The sequence below is a fragment of the Ctenocephalides felis genome, unplaced genomic scaffold (assembly GCF_003426905.1).
Source record: "Ctenocephalides felis isolate EL2017-DRISC unplaced genomic scaffold, ASM342690v1 CF-g0.4_SCAFFOLD_03039, whole genome shotgun sequence".
NCBI lineage: Eukaryota > Metazoa > Arthropoda > Insecta > Siphonaptera > Pulicidae > Ctenocephalides > Ctenocephalides felis.
In genome coordinates this window covers 20,872-45,690 of record NW_020539193.1, presented here as the reverse complement: position 1 = coordinate 45,690, position 24,819 = coordinate 20,872, and the positions used below count along the sequence as shown (strand labels likewise).

Genomic DNA, 24,819 nt, shown 5'->3' with positions numbered 1-24,819 from the left:
GTGTCAAAGCTCGCTGCATTAGATGGACTATCAATTAATTGCATAATAAATAGCTCGTTTATAAGAGAGTCATTACAAAACGAAATTGCTTACCACAGAATAATTCTAGAGTTATGGAACTTATTTACAACTTTTACAAATCTATGAAACATGAAACTATAAATGAAATAAACTGTATGAAAAATAAAGGAGAAAAATTTTCTATAACTATAGATGAATGGACAAGTCAAGGAAATTGAAGATATTTAAATATTTTGAAATCACATTTTATCAAACAAAAAATATTAAGATTTTCAAATTAATTAATTGAAACTACTCGAAATAGAAAATACTCGCGGCTTAGCTTAATTATTTTTAAAACTAAAATTGATATCATCAAGGATGTATCTAATATTTTTTTTTAATTTAATAAATTTTTTTTTTATTTTAAATTGTTTCATTTATTCGAAAACTTGAATCTAGATCTCGGATTAGTGTAAAATTTTAGGCTTAAATTTATCTTTCTAAATCCTGAAACCTATTACAAGATGTCTAAGTCATAAAATCTATGAAACTGGACAAACCTGATCAACTGATTCAAAACTGAACAAAAACCAGGAACAATTAGGCTTGTTGACTCCAAAATTTTGGGGAACGAAAAGATTTGGCCAGAAATTTTGGCTCTAAATCCTGAAAGTCTAAAACGAACCTACAGACATAAAAATATTTAGGCTTCCTCGACAACCTATTTTACCAGTTTAAAACAAATTTAGGCTCAATCATCGTACCCATCAATCCATCCATACTTTCCTTGGCAAAAATTTCCCTTTCCCTAATTTTTTATCCTTAAATCAGACCAGATAAGCCTGGACATGCCTAGAATTATCACCGCCCCTGCCCCTCTGACTGGCCTGTCTTAAACTATGATTAAAATTCTGATTCATAAAATTGGGCGAACTGCCTATCTAAGAAATTATTAGGACTATTCGCCCTATTGGGCGTGAATTGACCCACCCAACTAGGGCCATTTGCCTAAAATTAGGCGGAGGAACTTGTCCAAAATTCGGAGGCAGTTGACCAAAATTAGAGGATGCTGACCGAAATTTGGATCGAAGTTATTTTGGCGTAGATTTCTCCGTTCTAAGGTGGAATAATCGGAGTCTATGCTGGAGTAGATGTGTTCAGTGGCATTTGAGGAATTTGGACGTTGCGTGTAAGGTTTTTCCTTTTCCTGGAACTTCCTCATGTTCTTTTTGGCAAATTTTGGAGAAGGCGTACAAGTCGTCGCAGACGAGTAATTGTTTTCTTCGTAGTTTTCAAAATCGTACATATCAGCCTTGGCGTTTACGTTGACACAATTCTGTTGCCTAATGGCACCTGTTGTCGTGTTATTCTCTAAAGTATAAGTAGTTGCTGCCAGTTTTTGCAGCTGCTGCAAATTCTTACCAACTTTCGGTAAATTGTACAGCAAGCGTTTTGTAAAGTTTTTATCATCAGTGGATATCACATCTTTAGCAGTCTTCAAAAAGGGTTTGAAGTCTTCATCCAGGTCATGCCTGTGTAGTTTCTGGTCCTTTAATACTACCAGACGTTTCTGGATTGCTAAATTTCTAAAAACCTGGCGCAAATTCGGTTTAATCCACTCAGTTTGCAAAAAGTTGCGCGTTAAAATCAAAACTAGGCGTTTGGAGTTCTCAGAATTCTCTTGAACACTTGTACCTTGTCCATCACGATGCAACAAACAAATCTTAAACTTATCCTTCAAATTCACCAAAACATACTTCTGCAAATACTCCAAATCCTTTTCACTGTACAAAATCATTACATCGTACAACAAGTTATCGAATTCTGGTTGGTCGAATAAGGTGACACCAAATTTGGAGTGCAGACAGATTTTCAAACTTTTTCTAAAAACAAAGCATAGTAGGATGCTGAAGATTACTAGAAGGAATAGAATGAGTACAGTGGCTAGTAAGTAGATGTAGTCTTGTAAAATTTCACTGTTTTTGACGTAGAATTCTGAGCAAACGTTTTTGTCGGATTCGATGTTCAAACGTTGGATGACGCCATCTGAAACGCAGTGTAAATTGGATAAGTCTTGGATTTTTAGCAGGTTGTTTTGGACAAAACTAGCGATTTTTTGCAAGTTTTTGCAACAGCATGCATACTGGTTTGAACCTAGCCAAATTTTTTGCATGGTTTTCATGTTCAAGTCAACGAAGTTGACTAATTTGTTGCCATCCAGTCTTAAAACCTCCAGACTGGTCAAGCCCTTGAAAGTCGTGTTATCAATATGGGTTAACTGATTATTTTGTAAATATAGTTCTTTTAACGCGTCCAAGTTAACAAATTCAAAACCCTCAAACACTTGTAGTTTATTATTAGACAAGTCCAAAGTTTGCAAGTTGAGTAAACCAGCAAAAGTTTCATTACTAATCACCTCGACGTTGCTCGAGTTCAAATACAACTTTTGCAAGTTTTTGCGTCCAATAAAAACATGGTTGTCAAGTTTCTGGAAATTATTACCATCCAAATAAATTTCAGTTGCGTAAAAGGGTATATTTTTTGGTATCTCTGTACTACTGGTGCCATTATTGGCAGAACTTCCACAATCTACAATATTGGTGGACCAGTTGAGATTGTTTAGACATTTGCAGTTTGATGGGCATATCATTTCACAATCGCAAGCAAAAAAGTCACAACAATGGCACAAGACGAAACAGTGGGACTTGTACTCGCACAAGAAGTTTGAGGATTTCATTGTTTTTAGTTGTAAAGTTTTGCTGGTTCTTACATTGTTTTCAACGTTGCACACAATGTTCTCCGAGTCCATGATTTTGGGATACCTGTGCGTTATCAAATCGTTGTTGGAAATATTATTTATATTTAGCAAAAAGTCCATGCTGCAATCACAACGGAAAGGGTTACCACTTAGGTAAATTTCTGTGTTGGTTTTGCCACCAGAGTTTTCCAAAACCTTAGGCAACTTCAAACTATTCAAATCCATTTGTTTGATTTCATTCGCGTACAAATCAATCCTGGTTAGGTACTTTTTATAGTAAAAACAGTTAGCGTGGATTTTCCTAATAAAATTATTATTTATAAACAATAATTCTACGCTATCAGGTATGTTCAGGTTAGAAATTTCCGTCAATCTGTTATGACTAGCATCTAAAGTTTTTAGTTTCAACTTGTCCTGGATTTTGTAGTAGTTACCCAAAACTTCTATATAGTTGTTGTGGATATCCAACCACTTTAGGTTAAATGGTACAAAAGCGTAATCAAACCAAATCAAATTGTTCTCCGACAAATTCAACCACAGTAGGTTCAACAGACTTGAAAAAATACCATCAACGTCCATTAGAAAATTTTTATCCAGGCGTATAGCTTCTAAATTCTGGTTACCATCAAAAGTATCCCTATCAATTTGCTGGATTTTGTTTTTAGCCAAATTCAAAACCTGCAAGTTTGGTAAATTTTGGAACATTGGTTTGGACAAGTTGCCTATACGATTGTCTATTAACCTCAAACCTGTAAGTTGGTTTAAATTTTTGAAACTGTCGTTCTCAACATTTTCAATCAAGTTTTCGCCCAAGTCTAAACTTTTAAGCATCTGCAAATCCTGGATTGCTTTAGGAATCCTGGTGATTTGGTTAGAACTCAAATCGAGTTGTTTTAAATCCGAGCAATTTTTAAAAGCGTTGATGTCTATGGAGTTGATCAAGTTGTTATTTAAAGTCAGTTTGCTTAAAACAAATAAACCGTTGAACAAGTTGTTATCGATTTGGTGCAACCTGTTTTCAGCCAAGTTTAAGGTATGCAAGTTGTACATAGGTAGGAAAGCGTTTTCGTCAACGTATCCGATGGAGTTGTTTTTTAAATCCAAAATTTGTAGAAAGAACAAATCTTTGAAGGTTTTGGAGTCTATACGTGTCAACGCGTTGTTGGATAAATTCAAAACAATAAGTCTGATCAAACCTGTAAAAATATTTTCATCAATATGATGGCTGGACAGTTGATTAAAACTCAAATCAAGCACCAAAAGTTGTTCCAAACGATGAAACAAACCTTTGGGTAACTCGAATAACAAATTGTTTTGCAAATGAATCTCCCTGATTTCTCTTGAATTGAATAACAAGAAATTTGGTAAACTTTCAAGTTTGTTGAACGACAAATTTAGGATCCTTAGACTAGTCAAACCTATCAAACTTTCACTGGACACGTCTGTAATATTATTATGTTGCAAGTGCAGTTGTTGCAAACGCCTTAATTTCGAAATTTGCCAAAAATCACCAATATTTGCCAACCTGTTGTAACTCAGATCCAAAGTCACCAATTCTTCGCCTCCAGAACAACGTTCTGCACCTGCAGAAAACCCTAACTCGTTTGCAGATTTGATACGATTATCAGTCAAATTTAAGGTCTGCAAAGATTTTAAAGGACACAAAGTATTCTGTTGCAACAAATTTATATTATTACCTGCCAGGTTTAGGCTTTGGAGTTCGTTCAAACCCTGGAACGACTCTTGGGATATGTTCAAGTTTTTATTAGCGCCCCAGAGTTGGTTATTAGATTTCACTGATAGTTTTTTAAGTTGGCTCAAACCGTGAAATGCAAATTTAGGTAAGAATAAAAACTTACAATTTTCTATATTCAACTCATTTAAAGCCTGGAATATCAGGAACAAACCGTCCCCGATGTTGCTCTCGAAGAGCAACATCTCGTTACAAGATACGTTGAATTTGGTCAAAATTTCTAATTTTTGGACGGTGACACCTAAATTTGAAAAGTTTTCGGAACTACGTTCCAACGTCCTGATTTTACACGACATTTGGGTTTCGGATAACACTTTGGTAGTCTCATCCTTTTCGTATTGACACAAAGAATGGACACCATGTACCACAAAAAATAATAGGATAAAAAATTTGGGCGTAGCCATTTTGTCTAAAATTTAACAAAACTTAAATATAAAATATATACTTAATTAATCATATATACTTAAATAAAATAACAGTAAAATATATACTTAATTAATCATACTATCTAGTATCCTGGTTAATCCTGGTGTCACTGTATCCAAAAAACAAGTCACCACACAACTTTTGTTCACCACATCACCACAAATTAAAAAAAAACTTTGGGAAAATAAAATAAAAACAAATCCAAAACTTTTTTGTTGATCATTTGTTGTTATTTGATTTTAACTTTTTTTTGTTCGTGTTTTATTTTATAACTACAGCTTTTGGTTACCACTTTTGTCTAATTTTTGAACCTGTTTTTTGTTGAACAAAAGATAATATTTCACGCAGGTCGTAAAAAAACTGTTTCCAGGATCAGACAAAAAACTTTTTTAGAGTCCTGGAATATTTTTTGTGACCACAAGATTAATTGAACGTTGACACAACTTGAGAGAAAATGAAAAAATTGAAGCAAAAAGCACTTTTTTGTTGTTATTTTTGTATCACGAGCACTAGATGCAACTTTTTTTTGACGTCCGACAGTTTTAGTACTAAATTTAGTAACAAAAACCAAAATTTAGTAACGTACACACTAATTTTCCAACATTTCCAAAAATTTTTGTACAACTAGCAATTTGTAGACACAAAAATAGTTCTTTAAGGTAAATTTTGTTGCAAAAAACAAATTTCTGGATACACACACTAATTTTTTTCACTTTCAATTAACTAGTACTAAAAAATAGTACTGTATACTAAATTTAGTCCTCTTGACACAAATTTTCGTACAAAATTCTAGACAAAAACACTAATTTTTATAGTTAGTCCAAGTTTTTTTTTTGCATAACACACTGACGATACTGGATCTAATTGTTTTTCAACCACGAAGTACTAAAAAATTTAGTACTAATACTAAATTTAGTTATCAGGAACCCAAATTTAGTATCAAAACAGCATACACACACTGATTTTTAGTTTGCACCAAATTTGTAGCACAAACAATTAGTGAAGCAAGTTCTAGTCAATTTTTAACTACCAAGTACTAAAAAATTTAGTACTAATACTAAATTTAGTTAGCGAAAACTAAACTTTAGTATCACACACCAATTTTTGAATTTATATAAATTTTTTGCACAAACTGTATAAGTTTGTACAAATTTTGGTAAAGCAGGTTTTAATGGCTTTTCAAGTACTAAAAAAACTAGTACTTTATACTAAATTTAGTTAGCAGGAACCAAAATTTAGTACCAAAACAGGATACACACTAATTTTTGAGTTTGTACAAATTTTGTTAGACACAACTATTTTAGTACAAATTTTGTATTTTTACTTGAGTAAGTTTTAGTTCTAGTACTATTTTTGACCACCAAGTATTGAAAATACTAAATTTAGTAAGCACAACTAAATTTTAGTATATAATCAGCATAAATAGTTTCACTTTTGTTGCACAAAATTGTTTCAAGTCAAATTTTGTGGATAATCGATTTTCAACCACCGTTCAAGGTGATGTACTAAAAATAGTACTCGTGCTAAATTTAGTTAGCAAGGACTGAAATTTAGTACAAAATTCTGGACCCACACACTTTTTTGAGTTTGCCCAAGTTTTGTTGACTGATGATCCTGGTTGTTTTATCAGTTTACTTTATTGTTTTAAGTCAAATTTTGTTGAATCGATTTTCAACCACCAAGTACTAAAAATAGTACTTGTACTAACATTAGTTAGCAAGGACTAAACTTTAGTACAAAATTCTGGACGCACACACTTTTTTGAGTTTTTTCAAGTTTTGTGATGCCGGTTGTTTTATCAGTTTATCCAAAATTGTTTCCAAAGTTTTCGACAACCACCAAGTACTAACAATATTAACACAAACTTTTGTTACTAAAAACTTGCACTTTGTCACAACTTTAAGACAGTCTTCACTAAAACTCCTTTCACAAGTAGAGTTCTTTTTGCTCTTCAACAGATTTTTTTGCTTTTTTTTCAAACTTCTCTCTAAAACTTTATATATCAACCTATGCTCCAGTTAATGTATGCATATTGATTTTCGTTGATGTCTCACAATTTTTAGTAGCACCTCCACTCCCTGTGAAGTGTGAATGCGGACTGAATTTCATTTTACCAGGCACTGGCGTGGCAGGCAGACCGCCAGACAGGGACGGCACTATGCGTGTTTGGTGGTGGTCGGAGAGAAAGAGACGGGGAGAGGGCGTGAGCAAGAGAGGGATAGAGCGGGAGAGCAAGATAGGTGACGGGTTAGAGCGAGACGGGTGGGTTAGAGTAGAGTCCTTTTTGCTCTTCAGTAGAGTCCCTTTTGCTTTTAAGTAGATTCCTTTTTGCTCTCCAGTAGAGTCCATTTTGATCTTAATTAGAGTTCTCTTTGCTCTTAAGTAAGGGCCTTTTTGTTCTTTGGTAGAGTCCTTTCTGCTCTTCAAACTTGTTAAGTATTCCCAATGGAGGTAACCTGAACTGTTTTTTTTGTAAGGGACGCATCGTCTCGTATTCCGATACGATGGACAGTCGCCAGGCCAGGCGGACCGTCGTCTGCATGTCTTTCACACATCAAGTGCAAATTGCATTAGGGATATAAGATATTTTAATTTTTGAGCTTAATTTATATGTCTGGGACTGTCTATATTACGATACTTTTATTTATTAGTCTGCAAAATGCCTGGAGATAATTTCAAGGAATCATCTAATAAGTCTAAGAAATCATCCCCCTTAGATGTATAAATTAATGCAACCCGCCTCTTACGGGCGGGGCTAATATTGTTAATTTAAATTTTTTAATAATTTTTAGTCAGTATAAGTTTAGAGCGCAGTATAGAAACACCAACTATCTGTTGCGATTATATTCACCATATTTTTTATAATAAATCTATTAATATCAAACGTCGCATTTTATTTTATTTAATCACCGATCACACCAGCAGTTCCGTTATAGAACAATTTTAAAGTGTAGTGGTTAGAATAAGTAAATCGACAACACCCTGTTAGACGTCGAAGTAAAATTTAAGCTTCGCGCCTTAACATTTGGTCCAAACGAGCCGTATATTTATCATTTGGACTTTTATTACTTTCCAAAGGACACAAATTTAATAATTTTAAGTGATCTTTTGGACGTTCAAGCAAATTAATTAACCAGCAACATACAGTCCGCTAAAATAATAATTAGTGATTTAATAATTCAAGTGATTAAATTAAATAAAATCATATATCAAATTATTAAATTGAAGTGAATAATTATTAAATTAAGATCAAATGAATAGAATGAAAGTGATTAAATTTAATAATATTACAAATAAATAAATAAAATTCAAGTTATTAAATAAAATAACATAATAAATCAAATTATCAAATTAAAGAAAAACAAAAATTCATGTTATTAAATGTAATAATAACAATAAATAAAATTATTAAAATAAATAAATCAAATAATCAGATTAAATATATGTTAACAAATAGTGAAATTAAATACAGTTAACACATAATTATTATAAAATTCGTAAAAACGTCGTGAATACAAACAAAGGAACCGTACCAGCTGATAAACATACACAGGCAGAAAACAAGTTCGAGGGTTGCACGACTTGCATAATTCAGGTACTTCCTTCAAATACCCCTTCATTATCCTTTGTTAATAGTTTTTGTCTGTGATAAAAAATGGAATCGGTAAAATCATTAACAAATAAGAAACGCGGATTAAAAGCGCAGTTCATGGTGTTAGATAATGCATGTAACAAGTTAATAAATAGGCCGTTGTCTGATTTAAATGTTAGGGATATAGAAGAATACTTAAATAAGTTGAACACTTTGGAGGAAAATTACGTAAATGTTATTAATAATTTAGCAAATGTCTTAGACGACGAGGAGGAAATAACTAAATTATACGACATTGATTTAATTAGTGTCTTAAATGACATCAAACGATTAACAGATAATTTCAATCAAGTAAAAAATAAAATACCTCAAACCGATTTAAGTAATAATAATATTAGAAGCGAACAAAGTCAAAGTTTCAACAATAATATAAAACTTCCAAATATCGCATTACCAACATTTGACGGTTCCTATAGTAATTGGTTACAGTTTAATGATTCGTTCACGGCATTAATTCATAATAATACCAATCTAAGCAATGCCGAAAAATTCTATTATTTAAAAACTTGCTTAAAAAATGAAGCTGCAAGCGTCATACATTCACTGCCGTCATCGTCAGCAAATTATGAGATTGCTTGGGGATTGCTTAGAGATAGGTTTGAAAATAAAAAAATAATAATAAATAACCACATTAGAAGTTTATTCAATCATTCTGAAATAAAGACAGAAGATTTTAAAATGTTAAGAAATTTAGTGGATAGCTTCAATAAAAATTTACGTTGTTTAGAAGCGTTAGGTGAGCCTGTCAATAATTGGGACTCATTAATTATGTATTTAATATTAACGAAGGTGGATTCAGCAACTCGTCGCGAATGGGAGCTATCCAACAATAAAGGTTCAGACATTTCAAAATTTTCTGATCTAGTAAAGTTCCTGGATTATAGGTGCCAGGTATTTGAATCGCTTTATTATGAAAAGCTACCAACTATCGAATCGCATAAACAAGTTTCATTAAAAAGCGATAAAGTTACCAGATCCTATGCGATCTCAAACGCATTGCAATGTGTATTATGTAAAAAAAGTCATCCATTATTTAAATGTGAAGAATTTAGAAAATTAAAAGTAAATGAAAGAATATCGCAAGTACAGCTGTTAAAAATCTGTACAAATTGCTTGAATACAAACCATCAAATAGATAATTGTTCAGTTTTAATTCGTTGCGTGGTTTGCCATGAAAAACATAATACACTATTGCATTGTGAAGAGCTAGCAAATCCGTTGATTGAATCTATACCTAGCACATCATTTGTTAGTAATGTGAATTTATCACAGGTTTTACTTTCAACAGCGGTCATTTCGGGATTAAATAAAAACCACGCATGGGTTCCTGCTAGAATCTTGTTGGACAACGGTTCACAGTCAAATTTTATAACACAGGAATTTTCAAAGAAACTTTCCTTAAAAACGGAGAAGTTAAATATGTCCGTTTCAGGTATAAGTCAGTCTTTATCAAAAATTAATAGCAAAATCGAAGTTAAGATAAAATCAAATATAAGCTCATATTCATGCAATATATCGTGTTTAATTTTAGATTCAATCGCAAGTAATATACCCGCGATTTCGTTCTCATCAAACCATTTTAAAATTCCTCCCGGAATAAAATTAGCTGATCCAGATTATAATATCAGCGGTAGGATAGATATGTTATTGGGAGCGGGTTTATTTTGGAGTTTGTTACGAAAGGGTTTTATTAAGTTGAGCAAAACTAACACGATTTTGCAAAACACTGCATTGGGTTGGATAATTTCAAGCACAATTCAATCGCATCACTCGTCTAATGAAACTATTTGCAATTTTGCAATGAATTCGGTTTCTAATAGTAGTTTTGAAGGGTCTAACAACTTAAAGCACAGACCAATAAAACCTAAATCAGAATTAAAAAGGCATTCCGAAAATGGCATTTTGCGCATTGGCGATACAAATTTATGTAAAAGGGTGACACGAAACTGTTTCACATGCTTCGTGGTCAATCCTTTCCTCTTTCCGTTAATGAAAAATTTACTGAAAAACCGCATGACTTTGCTGTTGTCGTTCGCGAGTCGCGGGTTGGACTTCCGAAGTCCGATTATTTTGAGAGATCGTCGTACTAAAGGCTTTAGAAAAATCAGAGCATTCATATCCCGATTTATTCATTTTAGTACGCGCGCTATTCAGTTAAAAATTGTATCAAATTTTATGTTAGAAGGTTTTAGCTATGCTCAGACGACTTATTATGCGTCAGAAAAACCTACTAGCATTAATTCAGATAACAACGGCACAAAATTTATTGGAGCGTCGTCAGAAATTAAAACACCATCCAATATTTTATGCAAACGTAACTTCAAGAAGTTTATGAAAATTTACTTAATTATACATTACGGAATTAATTGGCATTTCGTTCTCATCAAATCACCACATTTTGGTGCTATTTGTAATGTAAAATGCATGCCGCATTTGAAGCATTCCATTCGATTTTTAGAAAATGCATTTTATATATTTAAACGATTTTTTACATATTTGTCACAAACTGAAATTATGTCAAATTCCTCATTTTGCTCCGATCCTATTAATTTCAATCATTTGTCCTCTGGTCACTTTCTATTTGACAAACCCATTATAACCATTCCCGACCTAAACGTACTTGACGTTCCGGAGAATAGGCTCTACCAGCACCTTCAGCGTTTGATGCAACGTTTTTGGAAACGCTGGCATAAACAGCGTGCATCGGAGCTACAGGATCGAAGATAATGCACGGGCTGTGCAGATCAATCAGTAAAGGTGGGATCTATGCTTCTACTTCGCGAAGATAATTTTCCTCCTCTAAATTGGCGTGTAGGCAGCATTGTCGAAACACATCCAGTTGAAGATGGGAAAATTCGTGTTGTGACTGTGCATTACCAATTGACAATGAGAACAAAATCGTGTAGTGATTATGAATTGAATACATTCAATTTTAACATCTTATTTCATAAATGTGGAATAGTGTAATTATTTAATAATGATGTTACTATTCCTTACTAGTTCTTTTCGCTAGTCGAACACAGGATTTAAATGTAAAGCAAAGACTTAGATGCAGTGTCTATTTAATGTCTATATGAATTATTAATTATATTGTAAACTTTGTTATATGATGTATTAGACTAACTCGATTTGAATGTAAGATTTTGATGTAAATTTAAATATTTCGAAATAATATTAAGATTATTTCAAGGTGGCCGCCATGTTAAGTATTCCCAATGGAGGTAACCTGAACTGTTTTTTTTGTAAGGGACGCATCGTCTCGTATTCCGATACGATGGACAGTCGCCAGGCCAGGCGGACCGTCGTCTGCATGTCTTTCACACATCAAGTGCAAATTGCATTAGGGATATAAGATATTTTAATTTTTGAGCTTAATTTATATGTCTGGGACTGTCTATATTACGATACTTTTATTTATTAGTCTGCAAAATGCCTGGAGATAATTTCAAGGAATCATCTAATAAGTCTAAGAAATCATCCCCCTTAGATGTATAAATTAATGCAACCCGCCTCTTACGGGCGGGGCTAATATTGTTAATTTAAATTTTTTAATAATTTTTAGTCAGTATAAGTTTAGAGCGCAGTATAGAAACACCAACTATCTGTTGCGATTATATTCACCATATTTTTTATAATAAATCTATTAATATCAAACGTCGCATTTTATTTTATTTAATCACCGATCACACCAGCAGTTCCGTTATAGAACAATTTTAAAGTGTAGTGGTTAGAATAAGTAAATCGACAACACCCTGTTAGACGTCGAAGTAAAATTTAAGCTTCGCGCCTTAACAAAACTATTTTTATCGAACTATTCATCAGAATGCCGGGTGCGGGTAATATTAGTTTATTAAATTAGTTTTTTTAAATACAATTTTTTCAAAAACTTTAGTAAAATTAGATAATAAAGATATGGGTATATAATTAGTAATTAGTAATTAGTAGTTCTTTTTATGACATTAGTGAATTTTCTCAATTTGATTTCAATAACTATTTTCTTGCATAATCCTTATCCTTTATCTATGTAATCTGACCATTTGATCGCCTGTACAACCATATTTTTTTTAAAATTTTTTTTTATTGCTATTTTAAAAATTTAACGTTTTTACGGTTTTAAATGAGTATAACTTTCAACCTTGTGCAAGAATTTTGAGCCTGACTAGTGGTCAAATAGACTTTAATATGATGAACTTGATGATGAACATTGTATTTAATGTTCGAATGCTTTTTTCAGCTCTTTTTTTTCAGAAGCAAAATTCGTGCAGCTACTATGATTATTATAAAATTACTATCCTTTTAATATTAACTATGAATAAGCTTGACAAGAGCCTGAAATAATATCTATTATTATTGATTACGGCTTGCTTATGAATAAATAAATGAATAAATAAATAAAAAGTATTATTAGATGGGTCGCCATGTTTAAAAATTGGCACATTGGTAAAATTGGTAAAATAGGATGATAATGTTGTGGTATGTGTTGTTGGGATTTTTAGGATCCTACGTTTTTTTTGTTTGTTAGTATTTTGGTGTAAGTCGTTGTTAGTATTTTGGTGTAAGTCGTTGTTAGTATTTTGGTGTAAGTGTTTTTGTTATTTGATTTGCTTGCCAGTAGAGTCATCATTTTATTTTTTAGTTGATTTTAAATTTTTTGCATTTTGTCATTTAGAAGCTAAACTTTTTCATTTTTTTGCTCTTCAGTAGAGTACTTTTTGCTATTCAGTAGAGTTCTTTTTGCTTTTGCTGCATTTAGTCATTTCAACGCTAAACTTTTTCATTTTTTTGCTTCTCGGTAGAGTCCTTTTTGCTCATCAGTATAGCCCTTTTTGCTTTTCAATTTGCTCGTCAGCAGAGTCATTTTTTTCTCCAAGACCGGTGTTTTATTTACTTGTCAGTAGTCTTTTTTTGCTCTTCGGTGGAGTCCTTTATGCTCTTAAGTGGAGTCTTTTTTGCTCTTAAGTTAAGTAGAGTCCTTTTTGCTCTTCAGTAGAGTCCCTTTTGATCTTAATTAGAGTTCTCTTTGCTCTTAAGTAAGGTCCTTTTTGTTCTTTAGTAGAGTCCTTTCTGCGCTTCAAACTATTTTTATCGAACTATTCATCAGAATAGTTTTCTTTTTATTTAATTAGGTCATTCGTAAAGTCCTCTTTTACGTATTTATATAACTTTCTCGTCAGTAGGGTTCTATTTATATTTTCTATGTAATTTGCTTGTCCTTATTTTTCTTGCTATTTAATTTGTTTGTCAGCAGAGTCCTATTTTTCTTGCTATTTTATTTGCTCGACAGTAGGGTTTTTAACTTCTATGTAATTTGCTCATCAGTAGAGTCTTACTTTTCTTGCTCGTCAGTAGAGTCCCATTTTTAATTTCTATGTAATTAGCTTGTCAGTAGAGTCCTATTTGACTGTACTATTTTATTTGTTTGTCAGTAGAGTCCAATATAAGAGTGCTATTGTATTTGTAGGTAAGTAAGGTCCTATTTTTTATGTGTATTTTATTTTATTTTTTATTTTTATGGAATTTGCTCGTCAGTAGAGTCCTATTTTTTCTTGCTATTTAATTTGCTAGTCAGTAGAGTCCTATTTCTGCTTGCTATGTAAATTGTTTGTCAGTTGAGTCCTATTTTTATTTGCGATTTTATTTGCTCGTCAGTAGATACCTATTTTTCTTGCTCGTCAGTAGAGTTCCATTTTTAATTTCTATGGTATTTGCTCGTGAGTAGAGTTCTATTTTTCTTTATATGAAATTTGCTCGTCAGTAAGGTCCTATTTTTGCCGGCTATTTAACTTGATATTTGATTTGCTCGTCAGTAGAGTCCATTTTGTAACTTTTACTCAATTTGCTCGTTAGTAGAGTCCTTTTTGTAACTTTTACTCAATTTGCTCGTTAATAGAATCCGTTTTTTACCTTCTATTTAATTTGCTCGCCAGTAGAGTCCCTTTTAGCTTTCATTTATTTTGCTCGTCAGTAGAGTCCTTTCTTGATTCTAGAATTATATTTGATTTTCTCTTCAGTAGAGTCTTTTAATATTTTTTAGATTCCTGTTTTTATTTGTTAGACGTAAGTAAAACAACAGCAATTTGCCAATAGACCAAAAAATATTTACTACGATCAAAAATATACATATTATAAAAATATTTTCAAAATCTTTCACTTTTCATAAGCCTATAATATTTGAGTGTGTTCATTAAGACAATCAGAGCTTTTTGCATACAGTTTCACTAAAATTGTTTTAATCAGTTGTTAATTGTATTAACGAGTTTGTTTGTTAGTAGAGTCCTCTCTTATCTTTAGTAGATATTTCTGTTTAATTTGCTCGTCAGTATAGTCCTTTTGCTAGCTCTCCAAAACGTATACTTATTACTAAAACTATAAAATTTAAATAATTTTATATCTCTGTGTTCTATCCCTTACTTCTTTGTATTCCCCTAAGTATGCATTAGACAAAGTCAGCAATACGAATTTCTCTGAAAAAACAAGAACGGCATACGACTGACTTGTGTGCGACGAAGACGAAGATATAGAGGTATATATATTCCGCAAAGGGAATGAGAGAGACAGCGCTATACGAGCGCACAAGCATGTGTGCGTGCTCAAAATGCATGAAAGGGATAGAAGGAGAAGAGATGCATTGTGTGTGATTCTCAAAGTGCGGAAACAAAGTTTGAGAATATTTTTGTAATATATTTTTTGACCGGAGTAAATATTTCGTGACCTATTGGCAAGTTGTTGTTATTTACTTATATGTGATAAATTACAAAAGGATTCTATTACATAGTAATTTTAGAACGTAAAAACAGGGCTGTACTGGCGAGCAAACTAAATAGAAGTCAACAAAGGACACTACTGTCGAGCAAACTCAACGGACTACTACCGACAAAGGACTCTATACTGACGCGCTAAGAACGGAGAAAAAAAGGAGACTAATTGTACGAAAAAAAAAATTTTACTGACCAGCAAATAAAACATCAGCCTAGGCGTTAAAAAGGACTCTACAAACAAGCAAATGAAAATAAAAACCTAGATGATAAAAATCCACTAAAATGTGGATTCTACTGACGAGCTAAATAAGGCTAAAAAAGGACTCTACTGGCAAATAAATTAAAAAGAAGATAGGAAAAGGACTCTACTGGCAAGCAAATGCCTCATAATTTCCCGTAGGGTAGTTATAGTAATGGGCCAAAAATCGAAAATGAAAATTTTTGCATTTCTCGACATTTCGAAGGTTTCTGAACCGTTTGGCATACCTCAGAAATTAAATGGATGTTCGTGCGTTTGTGTGTGTGTGTGTTTTGTATGTTCGCATTTTTTCGTCACGTTGATTTGAATGATTTAAAAAATATTCGATTCCTATTGATAGGGAGATGTGCTGATTAGTTTTTGGCATAGGCAGGTCCAGCCGTTACGGAGATACGGAGCAAAAAGTGCAGAAAATAGAAATCAAGTTTTGAGAGAACGGAGTATCCGATTTGAATGATCTAAAAAACATTCAATTTGTAATGATTGGGAGAAGAGGTGATTAGTTTTTGGCAAAGACAGGTCCAGCCGTTTCGGAAATACCGAGCTAAATGTGCAAAAAATGGCAGTTTTTGAGTGAACTAAGCGTCCGATTTGAATGATCTAAAAAAAACTTTCTGCTTGTATTGACAAACCAATTGCTTTTGAAGATAAAAAAGAGTGCGCGTAAGGATCACACGCGATTGAAGTAAAACTTTTAATATTGTATGAGTAGGCAATTAAGATAAAAATAAAAAAAACATCATATTTGAATTTTAAAAATCATTTATTAAGAATCACATAACATCAATAACACAGTTTAAAACAACAGCGATAGATTAATTGCTATCATATTTCATATATGATATAATAGGTTTGTGATAACTGAAATGAGATTCATAAATTTTGCTTTGTAAACTATGTACATTTCTGGAGAAAACTGTATCAATAGTCGTGCCATATCTTGTGGTTGATTCAAATGGAGAATTATGCATTGTTAAATTAAATTTATTATTTAAAAAATCAATTAATGGTTGAGATTCTTTTGAACGAAAATTGACATTGAAATCTCCAGCAAGAATTAATGGTATCTCGTTGTGATTAGTGTTTAAAAGTTTTGCACCCTCATTAGAAACATGCAGTAAGTGCTGATAAAGAAATTTAATAATATTTGATACGTCTTTATTGGGAGAAATTTAAAGGACGACTATAATTAATGTTTGATTCTGAGTGTTCACACAGCGGACAACTGCAATATTTCACCTACTTGTGTAATTTCATTAGGAATTTCAATAGGAATATTGTTGGCGCAAGAAACTGCATAGGAGTGGCATTATGAAGAGTATCTGAACATGAATGATAGACAGCTACACCACCTGCTTTTGAGTTTGATCGTTTGATCGTTTGTATTGAGTAACGCAGTAATAGTTCTGAATATCAATTCGTTCTTCATTATTAATCCAAGTTTCCGAAAATAACAAAAACGTACAACGTTGTAGCACTTTATCAGGCAAATGAGCAGATCAGGCAAATGAGCTCGTAAACTTTGGCAGTTAAAGGAAAACAATGAAATGTCGTTCAAACTTATTATCTCATTCAATTTTTCTTCTTGTGTTATTAATCTACAAGTTGAAAGTCTTTAGAATTCAGTTTGTAAGTCCATTAATCCTGCGGGCCGTTTTCTTCCATGATAAAATTTTTTGTCGTTGTTTTAAAAATGATGAACAATCCATTAATGCTGGTAACTCGTGATAATGCAACATATCGAAGCTGCTGATTATGTGTTTTATTGTATTCATATACAATTTCATCAAAAGTACCACCTTGTAATTTGTGTATTGTGAGTGCACAAGCAGACACTAAAGGAAAATGATTTCTTTTGGCAAACATGATTTTATTTCTATTCATTGGAATAGATGAAGATTTCCTGAGAATCGGCACAGCTGTCCTACTGATATTAAGAGTTTGAATATGATGTGCAGCTTTCTTCCTAATTTTGTTACCTATCTTACCAGGAAATTCAAACCATAAACGTAGAAGTTCATCATTATCGCCACGTTCTATGTACACTAATTTTCCTACAAAACCATTAGATAAGCCATCACTTACATCGATATTAGTTGTTGTTATGTAAAATTTATTCAGAACTAAAATTATTTCATACGGCAAACCCCCGGTATCAATAACCGATTTTTGTGAAACTGCTGATCTGTTTATCTGTCGCATGGCAACCTACATAAATATCCGTGGCAGTAGATATTATTCAATATAAATTTATAATATTCCATGACACATTTATTCTCTAAGAAAAGTCTTATTCCATGAGGACATAATACAGCAACCTCTTCTTTTGTAAAAAAACGTGATTCAACTTACGCATGACATGACGGGAGTGGATCGCGACTCGCGACCTCAGCGCTTACAGCGTCGTAGTGTTCAACTACACGTTGGCGTTTTCGTTGCATTTGTACGGATTTACACCAGTGTCGCGCCTAAAGAAATTTTTACACCCATATCGCGCCTAAAGAAGTTTTACTTCAAAAAATCGAAAATGAAAATTTTTATATATGTTTACGTTTCAAAAAAGTCAATTTTTTTCTAAAATTTCAAAATTTTTCAAAAATTTAATTTTTCAAAGTGAAGAGCATTCCATAAATAACTAAAGTAGATTTAATTAAAACTTTATAATTTACTATTTTACGATGATTTATTAGACATCGATCTAAAATACTATTTTTATATATTCTTTTATTTTTTATATTGCAAATATCATGGCGCACTTAAATTAACTTGGAGCAAATTTTGGTTATAGGTACGGCAAGTTTCAGCAATTTGTCTTAAGGTACGATGCCATGCACCACTAGTTTATATTTAATTTGTTCACAGTGTTAATTCAGATATAACAAGATAATAAAAATAATTAAAGTTACAGTATTTGTATTGTTGTATTTCATTACGGTACGGGAAGTTCCAGCAACTTGCCTTAAGGCACGATGCCATACACAACTAGTTTATATTTTTTTAATTTATATATTTAACTTCCCGAAGGAGAAGTTTATGTTTTCATCAAAAAATCCGATTCGCTAATTTTATGATTTCTCGACGTTTCGAGCCATTCTGAATCCAATGAGACCAAATTTGGAAAAAGTATGTGTGTGTGTGTGTGTGTATGTGTGTGTGTGAACAGATTTTTTGCCGTAAATCGACGTTTTCTCCAGAACGGCTGGACCGATTTCAAAAATTTAAAAGCCATTTGATGTATCTCGATGAGGACTAGCGTTTATCAATTTTGCGCGACGATCAGCCAAGCCGTTTCTTTGTAAATAACAGAAAAGTGAAAATTTTTTCGTCCACGTTTTAGCCCGCAATTCTAAATCGATTCTGAAAATTCAAAAACCATTCGATAGATATTGTTTGGGAATCGTGCTGATTAGTTTTTGGTAAAGATCGGCCGAGCCGTTTTCTTGTAATAACGTTTTAAAAAAAAAAAATTCGACGATTTTTATGATTTTTTTTGACGGTAGATACCATAGTTTTCTAGGTCATACTAAAATATTACGGCCCTACGACAACTCGTTTAGCTTTAAAATTTCGTCAAAGTTTGCAAAAATTGGTATAGTTTTTTTGACATTTGTCAAAAAGAACTTTTGATCGACGTTTAAAAATTTAAAAGCCATTTGATGTATTTTGGTGAGGACTGTCGTTTGTCAGTTTTGTGCGACGATCTGCCAAGCCGTTTCTTTGCAATTAAAAAAAAAGTGTTAAATTTTCGTCTACATTTAAGCTCATCCTACCGAACCGATTTTAAAAAATCAAAAATTGTTCGAAAGATATTAGTTAGGAATGGTACTGATTAATTTTAGGTGAAAATCTACCGAGCCGTTTTCTTGTAATTAACTGTTGAGAAAAAGTGTTAAATTTTCGTCCACATTTAAGCTCATCCTACCGAACCGATTTTAAAAAATCAAAAATTGTTCGAAAGATATTAGTTAGGAATGGTACTGATTAATTTTAGGTGAAAATCTACCGAGCCGTTTTCTTGTAATTAATTGTTGAAAAAAAATTTAAGCCGATTTTCATGGAACTTTTTTGGCGATATACATCATGGTCTTATAGAACTTAATGTAATATTAAGGCCTTACGACAAGTAGTTTAACTTTAAAAAATCATCAAAGTTTGAGAAAATGAGTAGTTTTTTTGACGTTAGCTAAAATTAAAATTAGACGATTTACTTTGTATAATAATATAGTACTTGGTCTTAATAAACATACTAAACCATTAAAATCCTACCGAAACTGGTTTAAATATAATAATTGTTGATTTTTGAAAAGTTTCTTTTTGAAAATACTCCTAGTAAACGTGTTCGTTCGTTTTCAATTATGTATAATAAATCCACTCGTAAATTAATTTATTTTTATTGATTAAGTCGATTATTTACACATATCGGGAAGTTCATGTAACTTGCCTCAAGGCTAAATACCAAACCAACTAGTTTTTCATACAGTTTATTTCATTTATAGTTTCATGTTTCATAGATTTGTAAAAGTTGTAAATAAGTTCCATAACTCTAGAATTATTCTGTGGTAAGCAATTTCGTTTTTGTAATGACTCTCTTATAAACGAGCTATTTATTATGCAATTAATTGATAGTCCATCTAATGCAGCGAGCTTTGACACTATTTCTTTTAAACTAGTTTTTTTCACAAAATTAAAAATAAGTGGTTGTGTACATGTTTGCAAAGTCGAGCCGGCATCTGACAATTTTTTTCGTTTTTTTATCGTGTACTGTTTTCAAATGATTATGTATATTGCTTGTGCTTGATCCTTTGCAAGAAAGCATTTTATTGCAATAAATATAACGCGCTTTTTCTTTGTCTACTTTTTTTGAAATAATTCCACACGTCTGACATTTTAGACTACAAAAATATAAACAGTTTAAATAATAATATATTTTTTATGATAATAAAATATGTTATCTACTAACATTTTGTATTATATCTGTATGAAATATCGATTAATGCCACTGAACACTGAATACTGAACTTAAAAACTGCACATAAAGAAACAAGAAGTCCATTGATCTGAATTAATATAAACACTCGTATAAACATTAGAATTAATATACGAGTATATGTTACGGTAAATGTGCACTCTCGGTGAATGTGCACATTCACCGGTAAATGTGCACATTCCCCAAAACGCTAGGTGAATGTGGCGTGTTCTCAAACAATCAAATTAAAACAATGGTGTACGTGCGTACTTGGATCGGTCTTATGAACATCTAGCGTGTTTGACGCATGCGCAATAAAGACTATGCGCGAAATACGTCAAGCATGTTACAAATTTTGTACCAAAATGGTGTTATGGTGATAAATGATTAATAACATTCTGTTGAAGATTTGTTCATTTTGATCAAGATATATAATAGTAGTTGAATAGTAAAGTAGTGAATAGTGAATAGTGATAACTGAATAGTTAATAGTAAATAGTGAATAGATATTAGCAAATAGGAAATCATTATTAGTAAACAGTGAATTAAGAATAGTTAAATAGGTAATAGTTAATGGTTAAATAGTTAATAGTTATTAATTAAATAGTTAATAGTTCATAGTTAATAGTTAATAAATAAATTGTTAATTGATCAATAGTAATAAACAATGGGTATTAATATGCATATGACTAAAATAATTAATATAAATATGAATATAAATATAAAATAAATAAATATAAAATAAAATATAAATATAAATATAAATATAAAGAGAAATATAAATATAAAATATAAATATAAATCTAAATATAAAAATAGAATAGAAATATAAATATAAATATAAATAACTATAAATATAAATCTAAATATTAAAGAAATATAAGATATAATATAAATATAAATATAATATAAATATAAAATAAATATAATAGAAATATAAATATAAATATAAATAATATAAATCTATCTAAATATAAATATAAATATAAATATAAATATAAATATATATAAAATAAATATAAATATAAATATAAATATGAATATAAATATGAATATAAATATGAATATGAATATAAATATGAATATAAATATAAATATATGAATTAGTATTTTACCCGCACGTGCGCACGCGCGCGCGTTGAACTCACATTCGCCAAATGAGCCGGTAAATGTGCACATTCACCGGTGAATGTGCACATTCACCGAAATATGCACATTTACCGTAACATATACATTAGACAAAAGATAATACAAAACCTTTCTGGGAACCATGGCAGACTGATAAGATTCCAAACGCTTTTGAACCGATATGATTCCAAGAATCAAAACGCTTCTATATAATTTTTATATTTGGCTATATTTGTCATTTTCCATTTATACAGTAAAAACCGACTTTTTTTTTACTAAAATCCGGTTTTCGAATTTCATAAATTTCGTCAAAAAACCGGTTTTTAAAACCGGTTTTTGAAAACCGACAAACCCTAATTGGAGGACGTACACATGGATATATTATTAAGTTAAAATCAGTCTATAATACATTAGGCTGGTAGTTTACTATTTTTTATTTTAAAAATGGGTGGGGAAGACGGCAAGGACCTTCCAATTCGCATATATTTCGCGTTTTTCCGCAATTATTTAATATTAATTCATATAACAATACTTAATACACAAATTTATGAACTTTATAAGTGCACTCCTCTATAAGCTTCATAGTGCTGGGAACCTATGAAGTTAAAGTATTTACATGGTGGATCTTAGGGGGGTACATTATGTAAATACTTTTTTTTAACTTCCCGTAGGGTAAGTTATAGTAATCGTCCAAAAATCGGAATTGAAAATTTTTACATTTCTCGACGTTTTGAAGGTTTCTGAACATTTTGGCATACTTCAGAAAAAATGGATGTGTGTGTGTGTGTGTGTGTGTGTGTGTGTGTGTGTGTGTGTTTTGTATGTCCGCGTTTTTTCGTCCACGTTTTCGGGCGCACGGATCAACCGATTTGAATGGATTAAAAAACATTCGATTCCTATTGATAGGGAGATGTGCTGATTAGTTTTTGGCAAAGGCAGGTCCAGCCGTTACGGAGATATGGAGCAAAGAGTGCAAAAAATAGAAAGCGAGTTTTTAAGAGAACGGATCAACCGATTTGAATGGTTTAAAAAACATTCGATTCCTATTGATAGAGAGATGTGCTGATTAGTTTTTGGCAAAGGTAGGCCCAGAGGTTTCGGAGATACAGAGCTAAATTTAAAAAAAATGGCTGTTTTTGAGAGAACTAAGCGTCCGATTTAAATGATTCAAAGAACTTTCTGCTTTTTTCAACAAAATAATTGATTTTGGAAAAAAAAATTTTTGTTTCTAATTTTTTTTTCAAAAAAATTTTTTTGTAATTTTCGATTAAAAATTCAAAAAATCACCCAAGCTAAGAACAGTCTAAGCGCCACTCTGGTACAAATGTTTACCCAAGTGCGTTTAGACTGTTTGTGTACTGGAGCACTTTTCCAATTTTGTGAAAATTATTGAAAAATGTGAAAATGCCGCCAAGCTGAGCACAGTATAAGTGAAAATGTCGCACAAAATTATTTGCAAATGCGTTTAGACTGTGACTACGAGGGAGCACTTTTTCAATTTTGTGTAAATATGGCAACTATTTTTTTTTTTGGAATTTGATTCGAAATGAAATGACGATTGTTAATGTTCTGGAGATGATAAATTGTTTTATTTATAATTAATTTTCCATAGGGTAAGTAATCGCAAAAAAATCGAAAATGAAAATTTTTATATATCTTCACGTTTCAGAGGTTTCTGAATATGTTGGCATACCTTGGAGAAAATTGATGTATGTGTGTGTGTGTGCGTGCATGTGTGTGTGTTCGGATACAAATTTTCGTCGACGATTTCGGGAACACGGATGAAGCAATTTGAATAATTCAAAAAACATTCTAGCCGTTCCGGAGATACGGGGCAAAAAGTGCCAAAAACGGTAACTCAGTTTTTAAGAGAACGGAGCGTCCGATTTGTATAGTTCAGAAAACATTTTACTTGTATTAACAAGATGAAGATTTGATCAAATTTTCATGAAGATAGGTCTAGCGGTTTCGGAGATTTAGTAAAAAAAACTAAAAAAAATAACGTTTGGCGGTCAACAATAATCATTAGACATTAGACATATGCATATCAAATTATCAGATATTTTATTGAGATTTTAACAATAAGTATAAGTTTTGTTTACATTCCTATGGGTTCCGTACTATTGTTTTTCCGTTAGACAGCGACGCGGCGCTTACGCGCTTCTATATTTCGTCTCTATGCAGTTAAAGCAGTACGATTGCTTTGAAAAAAAGTTCAGATCTTCCAAAATATATCAAAATGAAGACAACATTTTTTCAAAAAAAAAATTTTTATAAAAAAAATTATTTAAAAATTTTTAAAAAAAAATTTTTTTTTTCAAAAAAACGTAATTTTTTTTTTTTCAAAAAAAAGTAATTTTTTGTCCGATTTAAAATTTCTAAAAAATCTTATTTTTTCGAAGTGAAATTTTTTCAAAAATGTTAATCGTTTTTAAAAAAATAATAATTTTTGGCACGGGAAGTTCCAGCAATTTGCCTTAAGGCACGATGCCTTAATTGCCTTAAGACAGAATTCCACTTACAGCTAGTTCTTTTTTCTTTGTTTTTCCTTTTTTTTTCTTCTCTTAATTACAAAATTACCATAGTACATTACAATTTTACCTTTAATTTCTAACAGGTTCTTGCATCGTCTACGGTTTTTTTCTAAAGAACATCTTCATATACATTTAATCATCTCGTAGGGTATTTTTCATGTTATATTCGTATCATTTAAGTTGGGCTTAGTAAATTAGCTTAGTTAATTAATTTAAGTTATTTTGTAAGTGGACTAGGGCTGTACACAATTTGTACGGCGACACGACATTAAAAAAAAAGCGCCTGGCAACTATACCTCCTGGGTGGTGTGAAAAATAGTTGCATCTTAGCTATAAGTATAATAATTATCAATTTAATTATTTTATTAATTATATTTAATTAATATATAAATGTGTAATGAAAAATGTACAATACGCTGCTGTTAAATGTCCAAACATTCAATATAATAAAACTTTTAAAATAATCTTTGTTTTTCAATCTGAAAACCTCCAATTTTTTCAGGTAAAATTAATATTTAATGAATAATTTAATTTTTTTTAAATTTTATTACGTTTTGAACAAGTGTGTTGTTTGGATAATAA

At 31.5% G+C, this 24,819-nt stretch overlaps 2 protein-coding genes across 2 annotated transcripts; one reads left to right on the top strand and one right to left on the bottom strand.

The window, feature by feature from the left end:
* Positions 1-997: 997 nt before the first annotated feature.
* On the bottom strand, positions 998-4,918 carry LOC113381731 (toll-like receptor 7). Its single transcript, XM_026620461.1, has one exon. The coding sequence runs from the start codon at positions 4,916-4,918 to the stop codon at positions 998-1,000; it is 3,921 nt and encodes a 1,306-aa protein (XP_026476246.1).
* Positions 4,919-8,595: 3,677 nt separating this feature from the next.
* LOC113381730 lies at positions 8,596-12,087 on the top strand. Its single transcript, XM_026620460.1, has 3 exons — positions 8,596-10,024; positions 10,124-10,519; positions 12,014-12,087. The coding sequence occupies exons 1-3, from the start codon at positions 8,596-8,598 to the stop codon at positions 12,085-12,087; spliced, it is 1,899 nt and encodes a 632-aa protein (XP_026476245.1).
* Positions 12,088-24,819: the final 12,732 nt, after the last annotated feature.